Source organism: Echeneis naucrates, chromosome 12, assembly GCF_900963305.1.
Source record: "Echeneis naucrates chromosome 12, fEcheNa1.1, whole genome shotgun sequence".
Lineage (NCBI taxonomy): Eukaryota > Metazoa > Chordata > Actinopteri > Carangiformes > Echeneidae > Echeneis > Echeneis naucrates.
In genome coordinates, this window is record NC_042522.1 from 12,141,058 (window position 1) to 12,156,168 (window position 15,111).

Genomic DNA, 15,111 nt, shown 5'->3' on the forward strand with positions numbered 1-15,111 from the left:
GGAACGTCCTTTTGATACACACACTGAATGGGGAGGTGAAAATTAATATGTTTTAGTTCCTTAAGATAAGTCACGGAAAGTTATGAGTAGTATTTTCCTGCTTAATGCAAATCAACTGGCAGTAAATGCATTGTTAATGTATTGTATGTTTACAATGTCCACAAGAGGCCAGTGTAGATCTGTATTCCAGCCTGCTGAATAAAAGTCTAACCTGATGTGCTTTAAATTTATGCTTTCAGCTAAGCGTCGTTTGTGCAATAGAATACGCACCATGCACCTTTATTTGGCTCCGACTAACTTTGTATGATTCCATGAAAAACTGGGTATGTACACAGGCTAGACGAAGTAATCTGATATTTTATAGCCTCCACTGCTGCAGTAAGAGCTGCAGAGTTAGGTCACATTATTGTGGGTTTGCATACCAAATAATGGCATAATTGTATGAATTAAGCCTTTACAGAGTATAACGTGTAGAAAATATTACTGATTGTTGGTTTTGTGTCTGATGGGAGTTCAGTTTGTTTTTCAGACTGTTGTCTGAATACATTTGTCAGTGATTTTTGGCCAGTGTACCTGCAGCTTGGCACAGATTTTGCCCCTTTGGAGCTCTGCTCAGCAATTGCTCTGAAAACTTGCTCATCATCGTACTAAACTCTTACAGCTGTCCAACGCTTCTGTTTGGCACTCAGCCTACTAAAAACCACTTCTGGAGCTTCTGGAGCTTGACAAGCAAGCCCTTATACATAATATGTATAAATAATAAATAGAAAAGGACGTAAAATTCAGTTCATAATACAAAAGGAGAATGCATATAAAAATGAGAAATAATGCACATCATTTATTTAATTTTTCATTCAACATCGCAATGCAAAAAGGACCACTGCAAAGCAGAGTTGTATTGAATGTAGGACCACTTACTGGTATTAGCTAATACACATCAATAACTTTTAATTAATAACATGGGTATTACAATAAATATTACAATATAAATGCCTTCATTTAATATTAACAGTCCTTTGTTACACATTTACAATCCCTTTTCGCCTATCATCAGACAAATGGAATAGAGACAATTTGCTAACAACGGCACAGTCTAATCTGATGACAAATCTGTCAAGTATAAACTGAAGTCCAGACAACTTGCGTGGTTTTGATGACTAGGCTGAAGAGAGCTCTAAATCTAATGATCTCAAACACTGACGAAAAATATTGTTAAAATTATTTCAGAATAGAATCTTCCTTAGCCTAGAACCCATGGGAATGGACAACACCAGATCCTCATGTTGTTTTAATTCTAAAGCGCTTGACAAACTAGAGTATTAAATCATCTCATATTTGTATAGTATTAAAATTTAAGTTGTACATTTCATATATTCTTTGGAGTCTTGATACTCTATAGTTTGCATATTTCGGCTATTTCAGATGTTATACGTCCAGCAGGTGTCGTGTATATCATCCTAAATGACAATAACCCATCAAATCTATTGCCATATACTTTCCATAATAAATACATGTAAATGCTTGGCACATAACTTCCTGTAAACAAAGGAAATAGTTTCTAACTGAACGTGTTTCTCTGTCTGTACAAGAAAGATAAAATGGCATAAATCCGTAATTCACCCATGGAAAGTGTCTCTGCAAGATTTAGACCGTGGCCATGTTGTGTCTTTACACCCAAGAGTCCAGCGGTGGAGGTTTGTTATCCATGAGGCCCACTGCAGGCCTGCCAGCTCTGATGAAGTGTTTTCTTTCACTTATCGCCTGGTGAAGAAATTTGAAAACAGCCACTGTTACCCAATTTGCATGAAAAGACACGACAATTGTAAACACAAGTTGCAAGAGAGAAAATCGGGTGAAACAGAACGCGTATCTGCTTATCCTCCAATGCCAGGGATATGTTATGAGTCGGTTGTAAGTAAAATAGGTCACATGCAAATCAATGTGTATGTGCAGTAAAGTCTTTCAGCTCTTCAGAAATCCAACATGCATTCGGTTAAATTAAAGTGACAGATCACCTGGAGAGCATCCCTTTCCACAAAGGGCCCTTTTCCATCTCCAACTCTATCATTCGGCTCTAAGGTGGAATAAACATCTGCAAGAAGGAAAAAAATGGGATAATAAAGGAGTAGACAATGTGGAAAATCATTATGAAAATGGCTTCTGCAGTACATTTGTTAACTGGATATTGAGGCAAATATGAGCTTCCTAACAAGTTTCCTGTGAAAAGGTCGACTGTAATTAAAATAAAGGGGGTCACCAAGGAGCATATAGTAAAGATGTTAATGTGGGAACAACTCCATGGTTGTGTTTTTTTGGTCTTCATAGAGGCTATGTTGTGTCAGAAGTGCGTCTTGTCAAACACTAAGGTGTTCCAACATACCAGTATGTAAACTGGATGCTGTGTGGGTTAGCTCTCATTTCATTAATGTTAATGTTAATGTTAAAGACACATCTATTATTCAAAGGTTAATGAAACTACCCTTTCAGACAACGTCTGTACGACTTTTATGTCTGAATCTCTGTGGCCTTGCTTCGAATTCAATGCTAACGCTTGTTGCCAGAGAGCAAACAGCAAACTCTCACCTTTAGAATGGAATAATCTATTGAATTCAAGTAGTGAATAACCATTTCCCCCAGAATTGCATTTCAAAATGTGTTTAAACTTAGTTCATATTTCATAACGCAGCCTTAAGAGAAAATCTCACTTTTAGTTGGAATCTAGAGGTCGCGCTCCACGTGGGGAAATGGGTGCCCTTTTAAAATAACGTTCATATAAAAAGTGATGCGTGATGATGCGTGAGCGCGGGCTGCCTCTGGGAGAAACTGCTCAGGCTAATAAGCCAAGTCTCTGCGCTGATAACCTTGGCAGCAGATGATTGGTTTAAGGCTAAGCTTCAGAAGAGCATGGTCTCGGACGTTTCTCTGTCTATAACATGACAAGAAGCACGGTACGTTTGAAATCACTTCCAGTCCCCTGAGCTAGAGGACATTTTTCTCATTTAGATCATGGTCTAATAACATTTTGCTGAGGGAATGCACGCACTGATTTGCTGACCTTGGTTTTTGTCCATGAGAGGCAAGGTGATGTCATCGCTGCCTTGTTTTCCACTCTTAGATTTTTTTGTCATTCCTGTGGTTGTTGGCTTAAAAACACAAATAAGAAAACAACTTACTGGATGGTGACAAGAATTGTATATTTCAATTATGTTGTTGATGTAATGTGAGACAATCCTCTCAAAGTTACAGATCACTTATGTGTGCATATGTCAAAGTCTTTTTTGTATGATATTGTATTATATATTTATTATATATATGCACAGTAACTTGTGTTATTTTTTCTCATCCATGTTTGACAACAGTGTTAATCTTCACACATATTACCACCAGGTGTTTTGTAGAGTTGTGTTCCATCATAGCAAAAAATGTGTACAAAATTAGTTTTTTTACTTCATTATGCAATTGGATTCTATTTCTAATATTCAAATAGCCAAGACATAGTTCAACATACCTTAAAGTGGCTTTTGTTCCAGCCCGCCTTGATCAAGGTATTCCTCAGATCCTTGTGGGCCCATATTGTCTGGAGCACATGCGAAGCTGCCTTGGTCTCCCGTGCTGATTGGCTGACAACAAATCATCCAACATTATAGTAAACAACAGAGGGCGGCTATGAGAAGATACTGTCCCAATGATTTAAATCCATTTCTGCCTGTCCTGGGATGTGGTGCTCATAACATCATGAGCTATAGTACCAAGCCTGTGTCAGATGTATGAAAAGATATAAAGCAGTTGCAGCAAACAATACTATAAATCCAGTTTACTGACCTCTAAATGTTTCTTTTTATCTTATATTATTCAATAACAACCATTTGGCTTTTGGCTGTAGGGACTGCTATTTTATGCATTTAACTCTTTGTTGTAGATGCAAACATTCATTCATTCATTCATCTTCTACGGCTTTTCCGTTTCCGGGTTACGGGAGGTGCTGGAGCCGAGCCCAGCTCACATTGGGGGGGACTATGAAGCCGTGCTGCCCTAATTCAACAAACAGTAGATTAATATTTTCACGTACCTGGACTTATTAATGGCCACCAGTTTCTGCACAGCATGACCCTGTATGAGGGCTCGGGCGTTCTCTGGGTTCTCTGTGATGATCTCATGGATAGTATTCAGAATGGACACCACAGTGTCTCCCTCAAGATTCTTTGCTGGGTGCTGCTGCCCACATGGCAGGTTACCGACAAGGTCCCTCAAAGCGTAACTCCCTTGTAATGGCAGACAACATAGCAAATCGAGTTAGTGTGCGTATGACCTGTGTAGACCTGTGTGTACAAAGGTAAGAATTACAAGCCTGAACCTATTAGGTCTTTATTCCTTCTGTCCATGGCCAGGTTGCGAAGAGCTATGGCCACAGCTCGGACCACCTTGTCCACATCTGAGCGCAGCAGCTCCACCAGAATAGGCAGGCCTTTCTCTTTCCTCACCGTAGCTCGGATGTAGCTGGACCACTACGAGCACAAACACAGAACATGTAAGAGCATTCTTCAACATATCTGGGAGAGTTTTTTAATAAGACACTGCCAAGTTCTGCTCAGTCAACTGCTCTCTTGTGCATGATGTTACTCAATTTCAGAATCCGAGCATTTTTAAACTGCTTTAATCTGAGCCCTGCCCTGGGGTTGATGTTAAATTACAGTGACAGTCGTAGCACAGTGTGTCTCAGGAAAGCCCATTATTTGACAGCCCTATGGATCTATCTGGGGTATGTGGCAGGAAAAGTGATTTCTGATCATGTGACAAACTCTATCTTCCAAGTCCACTTAGATTAAGATGATCAACCCTGTATGTCCATCTTTCTGCATACTTCAAATATTGATGCAACCTCAGAGAGAAATCCAGGATCTATTTCACAGACAGTTCCAGGACATTGGGACATTGCTTCTTGCCGAGGCAGTCTTTTCCTTGGATCTATACTGTTTTTCAGCAGTAAGGTAAAATAAAACTTAATCTTGGGGCCATGTTTAATCATCTAAGAAAATTATTAGCAAACCAAATGCCACTACTTCAACAACTCACAGCCCAGTGACCCGCAGCAAGGTTCTGCAACGCCCCTGCAGCCGCCTCCAGCGTGTTGTGGTTGTGACTACAGGTGAGAAGTGAGAGGTAGAGCCTCACCACCTCTGGCTGGTACAGCAACTCCAAACCTTCAACAGAAAGGCAAAGGAAAGTAAAGAAGCAGCCAGCATCACTGGTTAAAGACTTAAATGCTGGGTTAACCATCAGGGCCATTAATTGTCGTTCGTAAATCACTAAAGCAGTCGGCATGTTAACATTTTTCTACTGTGCCAATAGAGAATGCTGGAGTGGTATGAAGCTGACCCAGGACCATAACATGCTTGTCATTCTGATTTGCATTTACTGGTTGCTGTGTGGGAGGCAAGAGCAGAGCTCTGATCTCTGTTCTGACAGCCAGATTCACTGTATTCAGCCCTTTTGTACTATTGTTTCTGTATTCATTGTTAGAAACAGCCATAAATATATACAAAATGTAAAGATTGTTTGGCTGTAATAACTAAAGAATCAATATTGGTGCCATGCACACAGGTCATGCAAAACCGTGTCTGTGTCGCATGGCCAGAGGAAATGCTGCCGTATAAACGTGTTATCAGGCCTTGTGTTGGTGAGAAATTCTGTGTTCGTAATGAAACTCTCTTTATAAGTGGTGTAGGTGCTGATGTGTGGCTTTGCATTCAAATGAATTCCCTCTCAGGCCATGCCAACATCATGCATACAAAACACACAAAGCAGGTAACTGTGCTGTATACCAGTATGTTCATGACATATGATGAAAACTCCTCTTAACTGATCTACCTTTGATATATTAGCCAAATGCGTCCCTATAAGTCATTCTGTAATCTTTATTTCTGTTTCATGTGGGGTTGCTTTGATGTTTTCAGACATCGTATACCTTTCATTTGTTCGGTACGTTTTGGTAAATCCAATGTACCGTATTTCCTGTCCATAAATCCATTTTTCCAACCTGCACACCACAGACACACACATGCACACAAACACAAACACCAGTTTTTTTCGTTATATCAGATCATGTCAGCAGATTCAATGTGGTATCGAGTGACAATGCTACTGCTGTGAAAAGATTCAGGAGTAACGAGCAGACTGACCTTGGTTGAACCACTCCTCTGGTGAATTAAGATTGAAAGGAAAAGAGGAGAGAACAATGTCAAAGATAAGATTATGCTGGAGAAGGACACAGCAGCAGAAGACACAGAGCTCTCCACTCAAGCCTTTGCTGGTTTTGCATTATTTGTTAAACTGTTCGCTTTGGTGAAAAGCTAGAAAACTTCACCTCAACATCAACTCTAACCCCGTTGTTTCTTAATTAATTTGTTCTCTCAGGCTCAAACATCTGCAGTCTATTAATTGCTGCATATCAGCTATAATTGTAATTGTTTTTCAATTTGGTTTCGCATCACTAGCAAAGGTTTTCTCACAGTTTAAAACCTTCCTATTTGTTGCATCAGTTATATGGTGTAAAAATCACATAACTGATGTAACAAAGTATGAGCATACTTTTTCAATTTAGAACTTGGCATTCGTCCTACAGAGCAAACTATATAATCAGCTCCTGCAAAGGGTGATGAAATATTCAAGCGTATTCATTGGCATAAAAGGGGACAAGAAATGTGAAGCCAGTGCTCAAAGGCAGGATACGCTGAAAGTAAATTAAAATTTTCAAACTGAAAAAAATTAAATAAAATTGTTAACTGTCAAGGGGTCATTAAGAAAACAGATTGCATTCATCACTTGTATGGGGAGTATTATGGGATGGGAGGAAGAAAACCTGTAATATAACTTTCAAGTGTGTACATCAAATAAAACATAAAGCTTGCTCTGAAACTCAAACTGCGCCAAATGTCTTCAAACGTGGGTTTTGTTTTGTTGGTAAGTCAGTGAAGTGGCCTGTGGAGAGGCATTATAGTTTCTCCTCAGACATCAAAGACACTGACAATCTCAACCAAAAACATACAGAAAATCACGCTCTTTTAAATCCAGCAAATATGAACGGAAATAATTCAACCGGAAATGTCTGCTCTTCTGATGTGATCTCTTATTGTTGCATACCAACCTTTGGGTCTTTTTCCACCAAAACAGTCAGGCTCGTTCTTCTTCTTTTGGAGCACCACTGACCTCATCAGGTGATTGGCATGGGGCTCCTGCTGAAATCGCTCGGCTCCTGGTATTTCTTTGTGGACGTGGTAGGACAGGTTTCGCAGAATGCAGACGCAGTTCTCTACTGACTGAATTGCAAAACATGACAGAGGATTTGCATTAAAATGCAATTGATAGTTTTGTTTGACTTTTGCAATCAAAACATACTGTGGACATACTTTCATGACTTGGATAACTGGATTCACATCAAATGGCGGAATCAAACGCAATTGTGGGGAAGGCATCAACTTAAATTTGATGCTAAGTCAGTGAAGTATCAGAAATATGTGCCACGGGATTTAAGGTAGTTGGGAGATAAGTAATAGATTATTTCAAAATAAGGACTCAACAAACCGAAACATTTCTATTAAGATTAGATTTTAGATTAGACACTTAGAGCCTCATTAAGCAGCTTATTTTGCATGTATTCTGTCATCTTTTAGCTTTCAATAACCAAGATTTAGTTTGCCATAGTTTGTGTAAATAAGAGGAAAACAAAAAGAAAAAACACTTCTCGGGTGAAATGTTTTGTTTTGTTTTGTTTTTTTTTTTTTTTTCAAATCTCAAAATATAAATCAGTGCAACCTTATTGTCAGTATCCTTGTTGACAACAGCTGACTGGAGAGCATGAAGGAGCGCATCCACCAGACCCTGACACTCCCTCAACCTCTGTCGGGCCTCAGCCCCGTCTGAGCTAACGTTCCTGCAGAGACAGCTGCTGTTAGCAGACCTGCAAAATACTGGCACCATTACAAATCATCTTTAGGAAATGTTGACATTTACTCCTTGACAGTGGCCGAGCCTACCTCAGACACCCAGAGGTGTTCTTGAAGACCGTGGTCCACTCAGCACTCTGCATTTTGGAGGGGTCAGCAGAGTCTCTCCTCCAGCCTGAGTGCGGGATGATGATTTCATCCGTCAGTGTTTGAAGCCCGTGGTTGATGACCGTCAGTTTCAGCGGCTCATGTGAGGAGAGGTTCCACAAAGTGCCTGTGGGAGAGAGGGTGGAAAAGGTACTGAAATAAAGTCGGGGGTTGGAAGTCACAACTCCAGGAAAATCTCAGGAACTTCACTGTACCTGTTACTAACTCTTTGACCTCCACGCTGCTGGACTTCCTCAGCAGTCTGACTAAAGCTTGTATACCATCGCAGCTCTTAATGGCCATTTTGTTGTTGTGGTCTTTTCCAAAGGATATGTTGCGCAAAGCACCGCAAGCCTTGCGGTGGACTTCAGCTTTAGGATGGTCCAGTAATTCCACCAAAATCGGTACCCCGTTCAGCTGACGGACTTCCTGCTTGATGTGATCATTCTCATAGCACAGGTGCTGCAGATAGGCAGCTGCGTTGGACTTTACCGGGTCCATTGGGTGGCTCAGCATTGAGATCACCTCGTGCAGGTTGGGGTCCCTCCAGCGGGGGTCTCTGCGGATGCTGTCCAGGCTGACCATGCTGCTGCGTTTGTGGGGGAGCTGAAGGGTCTGCGCTCGGCAGATGGCCTGAAAAAAGGGATTCAGGTTCCCCTCCAGCTGGGCCATGAAGGCATCATCATAGCCACCTCTGAGGTCACAGAAAAAAGCTCAGATATTTGAATTAGGAAAAAATTCACATTTGACAATCTTGACTGATCTCCAGCGCTTTCAGGAAGATCTTTTGGTAATTATTCACTTTCTTGCTGAGAAATGAAGGAAAGGATCACTGCCCCAATCTGTCAGCTGAATGCGAAGCTAACCCAGCTCTGTCTAAAAATCCTGCACCCCAGCACTTCAAAGGGGATTATTAGCACATTATATTTTGTTTTGGTTAATCTATGCAAAGACCAGAGTACAAATGTCAAGTTGTGATTTTACGGGGTGTTGGTAGACTATTTGCTGGGTGCAGTGACTTTCTGAGGTCGCTTCATGATAATCTACCAACCTTTATTTATTCATAAGACTTACGGCTGGCTGTGTTACTTTTTGTTAGAGGCAGGTCATCTGCTGCCAGTGTTCAAAATAAGCTATGCAAGCCATCTCCTGGCTGCAGCTTTATCATCTTAATTAAACTTCTCGACCAGTTCTCACCTACGATGGGGAGTAAGCATCCAACTATTCCCTTTGCACAAAACAGGTTGAATGGTAATTGGTTGGATGGTATTTCTAATAGACTGAGTGTCAGTGAGTTTAACAATGTGAGTCACTTGCTTGTATCTTTTGTAAACAGCTCTGTCACTTTATATGGCTAAGAAAAAGCTTCTGGCAGGCAAATAAGAAGTGAAACACTCTCATTTATCGACTTTGAAGCAGGTTGCTTGATTGATACCAGCTGCTACTTAACTTCTGTCAGTCTGTCTTTCTATTGTCTCTAATCACTGTCAGAATGAGGACAGAGGCGACTGCTGTCTGTCTATGCAGCTACTAAGTTTAATGTGTTATCATCAAAGCCAGGTCAAAATCAAACTCAGTCCTGATTAAAAGTCATAATGGATATGTTTGTACTTTTGTTTTTACTTTGTCTCACATCCAGAATTTTGAATAGCTACTTTGTTTGAAAAGTAGAAACGCATTCAGTGTTTTATAAATTCAGCGTGGTTATTCACTGATTTCTTTTGCTTTTTGACCGAACGTCTAAGCGCCATGGAAACCACAAGAGTTTTAGAAACCAATTCACACAGCGTCATCCCGTGGGATCAATAAAGTTTGATTCAATGTAGCGTCCTCTTACCTGGTTCTCGAAGGTTCTCTGAGGAGCTCCATGGTGGTAATTGGCCTGAACTGGTGGATGCCCCCCAGTGTTTGGTAACTAGCATTTGGGTGATCCGTCTTCATGTCCAGAGGATTTTCACCCCGTTCGCTGAGGCCGTCGTCTTCTGTCTGGCCGCTGAGTCCTGCGGGGGCGTAGCTGTCCCTGAGGAAGGGTAAGGTGTAGTGAGCCCCAGGCTGGAAATTTTTGGCCGGCCAGTAACTGTGGAGCATGGCACGGGACAGGCTTCCATACCCCGCGCATAAGTCACCTCCCATGCCTCTGTAGCTGTCAGGCAGAGTGTACACTCTGCTCTGGCTGTCAGGGTTCACAGGCTGAAGCTCCCCACACGGGGAGGGGACCACATGAGGTTGGGGGGTTGCTGTGGTGGCGTTGCTGGTTGTTGCGGTTGGTGAAACACACTTGGAGGGTTCATCGTTGGCTTCAGGAGCACTTTCCTCCAGGGGAGCTTTATCTTGGGCTTCAGGAGTCAATGTGAGATCAGGTGTGTTTGATGTCTGGAAGTTCTCCAGTTGTGTTTCTGAGGACTCTCGGGTCTCCCTCAGGGCCTGTTCGGCCTCTTGTTCCACAGCCTTGGACTCCTACAGGGATTGAAGCACCACAATTATTATGTCCCCAAAAGTATTGTCAGAATGACTGTAAAAAGTCCTTTTTGTCTGTGTGGTGTGCAGACTTACTCTAGTTGCTCTTCACTTGGAACTAATTAAACATGTTCCTGTTACATACAGTTTGTGTTTATTCATTTAAGTATGTGGCCCTGCCCAGCTCATTTTTCATAGCAATGATCCATCATTCTCATTTCAGCACGTCCTCAGCTTTGGTGAACAACCAGTAAATAATGAATTCTTCTTTCCAGCCAAAGTGTAATGATTTCCTTTTGTTGAAAATGAGTTTAGATTGGGCTCTGATGAAACGACTTCAGGTCAAGACTCTGTTCAGAAGCAGAGTAAATTGCAAGAAATTTGATTGCCTGGTTTAGTAAGTTGATTGCAATTTTAACTCAAAACTAACTCAATACTATCAGTTTAAATGGCAGCTTGAGGGTTCATTAGATTTTAGAGGTAGCGCAAAAGATCCAGTAAATGTTGGGTGATGTTAGGAGACAGAGGTGTAGAGAGGGCATTCTGTCAATGACAGATCCAGGTTAATACATGTGTGTGGTTTTAGGTTTTTATTATTATTATTATTATTATTTTGCTTTAAATCAGATTGCCAGACATGTAACCTCACTTACTAATCTTTCATCTTTTCTTATTCCCTACATACATTAAATCAATATCATCATGTTGGGTTTGGCTGTATTGTTATTAATCTAATTTCATTTTATGCTATTTTAGGGTGTTGACAGAAATTTGACCAAATGTAATGTAAAGAACCTCAGTGTCTGTCTGCTGCGGGGTGTCAGTCTCCGTGGAGCTCTCATTGGTCGAGGTCATCACAGATGCGATGGAGGTGGGCGTGTCCAGTTCATCATTAGCAGACGGGTTATCCAGACCGGCCTCTTTAGCCTCCTGGGGCAATGATAGTGGTGGAGGACCATCTGAACTCTGCTCCTAAACCACACACACAGCTGAGTCAATCATCATGCCAGCATCATTTGTGTGCATCATGTATCTCATATTTGCTCTACCCACAAAGTGGGAAATGATAAAGGGGCAAACAGCACTGTGATGGCGCTCCATGTCATTAATGCCGTCTGCACATTATAAAGGAGCTGCGCTTGATGTTTGGCTGTAAGCAGATTCAGTACTGAGAGCTCAACTCAGTTCCACTCCATTATCTCATAATTTGTGTAATTTAGAATATGAACTGTTCAATTCATGCTGGATAATGCCAATATACACACATTTTTGAAATTAGACCAATATATGTCTGGGAAATCAGAGCCTTTTGCCTGTGTTTGAGCTTCCAGAGAAACTCTAATTAAATTTGTTCCCGGAAAAACACTGTCAAAGTGATCTGACAGCTCTCATGTGTACAGCAGCAGAGGGGAGCTACAACATGTCATAAAGAAGGAGAGATTCACTGCATATTAGGATCTGTCATCATTTTTTGTGTGCAGACTGAGATGCATAACACATTGTGTTGCATATTTCCATCATGCAATTACATTATTTTGCATTATGTTCCATAATGCAGGAGTGATTTGTTAATTTAATGTGCACTGAAATGTGCATCCATTTATTGTAGCCACAATATTAATTCAGTTTGGTTTAAAATTTCTATTTGACCTATTTGAGATCGATAAAGTTATTGCTAACTTTCTGCGCACTCAGACAACAGACTTTCTTCTTTTTGACAAGACCTGTCAGTGAATGTCTTGCAGGGAAAGTTTCACAGATCAGGGTAAAAAAATAAAAAAATTACTCTGTGCATTTCAGTTAAAATAACTTTAGGTAAAGCAACGTTTTTCAGAAGTTCATGAATCAGCCCCCAGCATCTCTAACAAACACACATACAATAAGGCAGCATTCGTACTGTTGTCTCCATCTAAAATAACCATTCAAATCGTTCCTCTCAGATTTCAGACATGTTTTTAATAGACGGATCCTCACTGTGTTATGTAAGCATGCATAAACAGACTCCTGACAAAATACAGCATCACTACAAAAGCACTGAATGCGAGCAGTCAGTCGTTGTTGTCATTCAAGTTATTCAGCGTGAGACCACCACTGACTCTTAAATCAAAAATCCAGCAGAAGCTCTGGGACACCATTTGGACATTTTGGTCATTTCCACTTGTTTATTTCAAACAGAAATTAAATTCTCTTATCTTTCAACATAATGGGTTTCATTAACCAGAGTGGATTAATTATTCAGCATCTTCGTTGGAGAAAGAACTGGAGGCAGTGTTTGACTGTAAACACGTTTTAGAGTGATATCTTTACAAATTTCATTTTCATTTTAGTGTCAACAAAGAATTCATACTAATGATTTCACTCAGATTGTTGATTCATCTTATTCAAGTAGCCAGTCTGAATATTAGAGTATAAACGAAATAAAGACACACTCTATAAATACATTTTCGTTTGAAGACACACATGACATGCTGAGATAAAAGTAGACTGTTCGAATCTCCCCAAACTCTCGTCAGTCTGAGGCTGCGGCATTGAACTGCCCAAGTGCTGAGAACTCAACTCCACTGCATTAAATCAGGCTGCAGTGAACAGCCGAGCGAATGTGGACGGAGAGCGCTTGATTCGTTTTTCAAAACACCTAACCAAACACAAGAGCCCCTCATTTCCATCTGCGAAATGCTTTTAGAGGGACGAGGAGATGAAAGGGGTCAGCTAGGAGAAATTGGTAGAAGGGAGATGATCCCAGTTTGAACACCTCTGGGGGGGGCCAGGGGGGATGATTGGGTATTGTTAGGCAGCTCTAAACGAAAGTCTGGTTAGAAGACAGACGGGGTACCGCTGTCCTCTGCAGACAGCTTGATTAAGGATTTGGAGGACGATAATAGGCTGGACAGGGGCCTGCGTCCTGTCCCCGTCTGATTCAAGCTCCAGGGGAGGCCAGGCCCCTGTGAGTCAAAGCTCATTTAAATAACTCACTGCACCATCACTAACTAAGTGTGCTCACTGAGCCAAATAGGTCAAGATGATGATTCTGAATCTGACTTAGCCTTAAAAAACAAACAAACAGGGTAACAGGGCATGGTATGGAGATGTTAGGTGTAGCGATGGAGGAGACAGAATGAAATGATTAGCATCTTGCGCCCGTCAACTCTCAGTATTTAGGCCAGCTGCACCCGGGGTATTATTTTGGGAGACACGGTCTGATCTAATGTTGTGTTAGTTCAGATCTTGGTGGCCAGCTCAAGGGCACAACAGGCACAGGCCACAGTTCAAACTTGTCGTAAATCCATTACAGAGAGACAAGATAGCTTGGAGAATGGCCACTCTTAATTGCAGTGGAATCAGCGGGTCAAAGTCATTTTTTAGTGATCAAACTTGAGCATAAATCAGTTTGCAGCTTGTCTTTATCAGAAGAGGGGACTGTAAGAGTAACGCTTCCATGGGATAATAAAACATGACATCGGCCCACTGATGTCAGAAGACATTAGTCACAACTTTGTCACAACTCATCCCCTCTCCACTATCTGTTGAATCAGTGATGTTCATGTTGGTCACTGTACGTTAACAGGAGGTAACAATGGGCATTGTGAATGAAATGGCACTGAAATGATGCAGATGCATTAAATGGCTCTCCTCCTTTAAGGCTTGTCTCCTCAAGAAGCACCATTGTCCATTATGCAATATGTCTTGCTTACCCTTAATGCAACCAGACTGGTCTATTTAGAGTGAAAAATGATTGAAAATGGCACCTCTGAAAAAAGGAAGGAAGGATATTCATTCTTAAAGTTTCAATTAGGAGCCTCCTTCCATCCCTGATAATGCTCTGATCCTCAAATAGTTAAATACTGCATGGTCAGATTTAGTGTCTCTCTGATACATCATGGCATTACACTTCCACAGAGTGTGTGCAGCATTTTCCCCCCAGAGGGACAACCTCTGCTCACAAGGCAACCAAAGATTACCCCCTTTATGAGCTTAAGTATGCATATGCACACACGCACAGCCAAGCATGTACACACGCACACGCGCACACACTAACTAACACATACTTGATGGAGATATTAGCGTCATGTTTCCATGCACACAAGGAGACTGCACTGAACAGCAGTGAGAGGAAAGGAGGTGATGCCTCCTTCATTCATCATGACAGAAGCAAAATGCATAGCTGTGGAGGGTTACAGTTCTCTGCGGGAAGGAGAAGAAGAAAAAAAAAAAAAGAGGGAGGGTACAGAGCAAATAGAGTCATTCCACCACACACTTACCTCTTTCACTTCAGCGGGCATTGCCAAATCTTCTCTGCTTCCTCACAAATGATGAAGAAGATGTGAGCCCCAGATGTGAGACGTCTTTCTGCCTCTGCTGAAATTTTGTCTTGACTCTCCCTTTCAGCATCTGAGGCAGTTCAAACATGAGCAGCCATCCTTCCTCCCAGCTCCTACTAACACATGTCCGCTCTCCCTCTCCCTCCTTCTCTCCCTCTCTCTCCCTCACTCACTCACTCGCTCTGCTTCTGTTTCCCTTTCTCTCTCAAACACACACTGGACGCACCGTGCACACATTTGATCAA

The 15,111-nt window shown here is 41.4% G+C and overlaps 1 protein-coding gene across 1 annotated transcript; it reads right to left on the reverse strand.

Annotated features, from left to right (window-relative positions):
* Positions 1-1,668: 1,668 nt before the first annotated feature.
* LOC115051968 (armadillo repeat protein deleted in velo-cardio-facial syndrome homolog) lies at positions 1,669-14,827 on the reverse strand. The gene is made up of 16 exons (XM_029515795.1): positions 14,807-14,827; positions 11,343-11,519; positions 9,928-10,547; positions 8,306-8,784; positions 8,034-8,217; positions 7,813-7,930; positions 7,145-7,394; positions 6,180-6,197; positions 5,966-6,037; positions 5,074-5,201; positions 4,355-4,505; positions 4,070-4,262; positions 3,509-3,620; positions 3,056-3,143; positions 2,016-2,092; positions 1,669-1,761 (listed from the first exon to the last, which is right to left on the reverse strand). Exons 1-16 carry the CDS (start codon positions 14,825-14,827, stop codon positions 1,669-1,671), a joined length of 2,781 nt encoding a protein of 926 aa, XP_029371655.1.
* Positions 14,828-15,111: the final 284 nt, after the last annotated feature.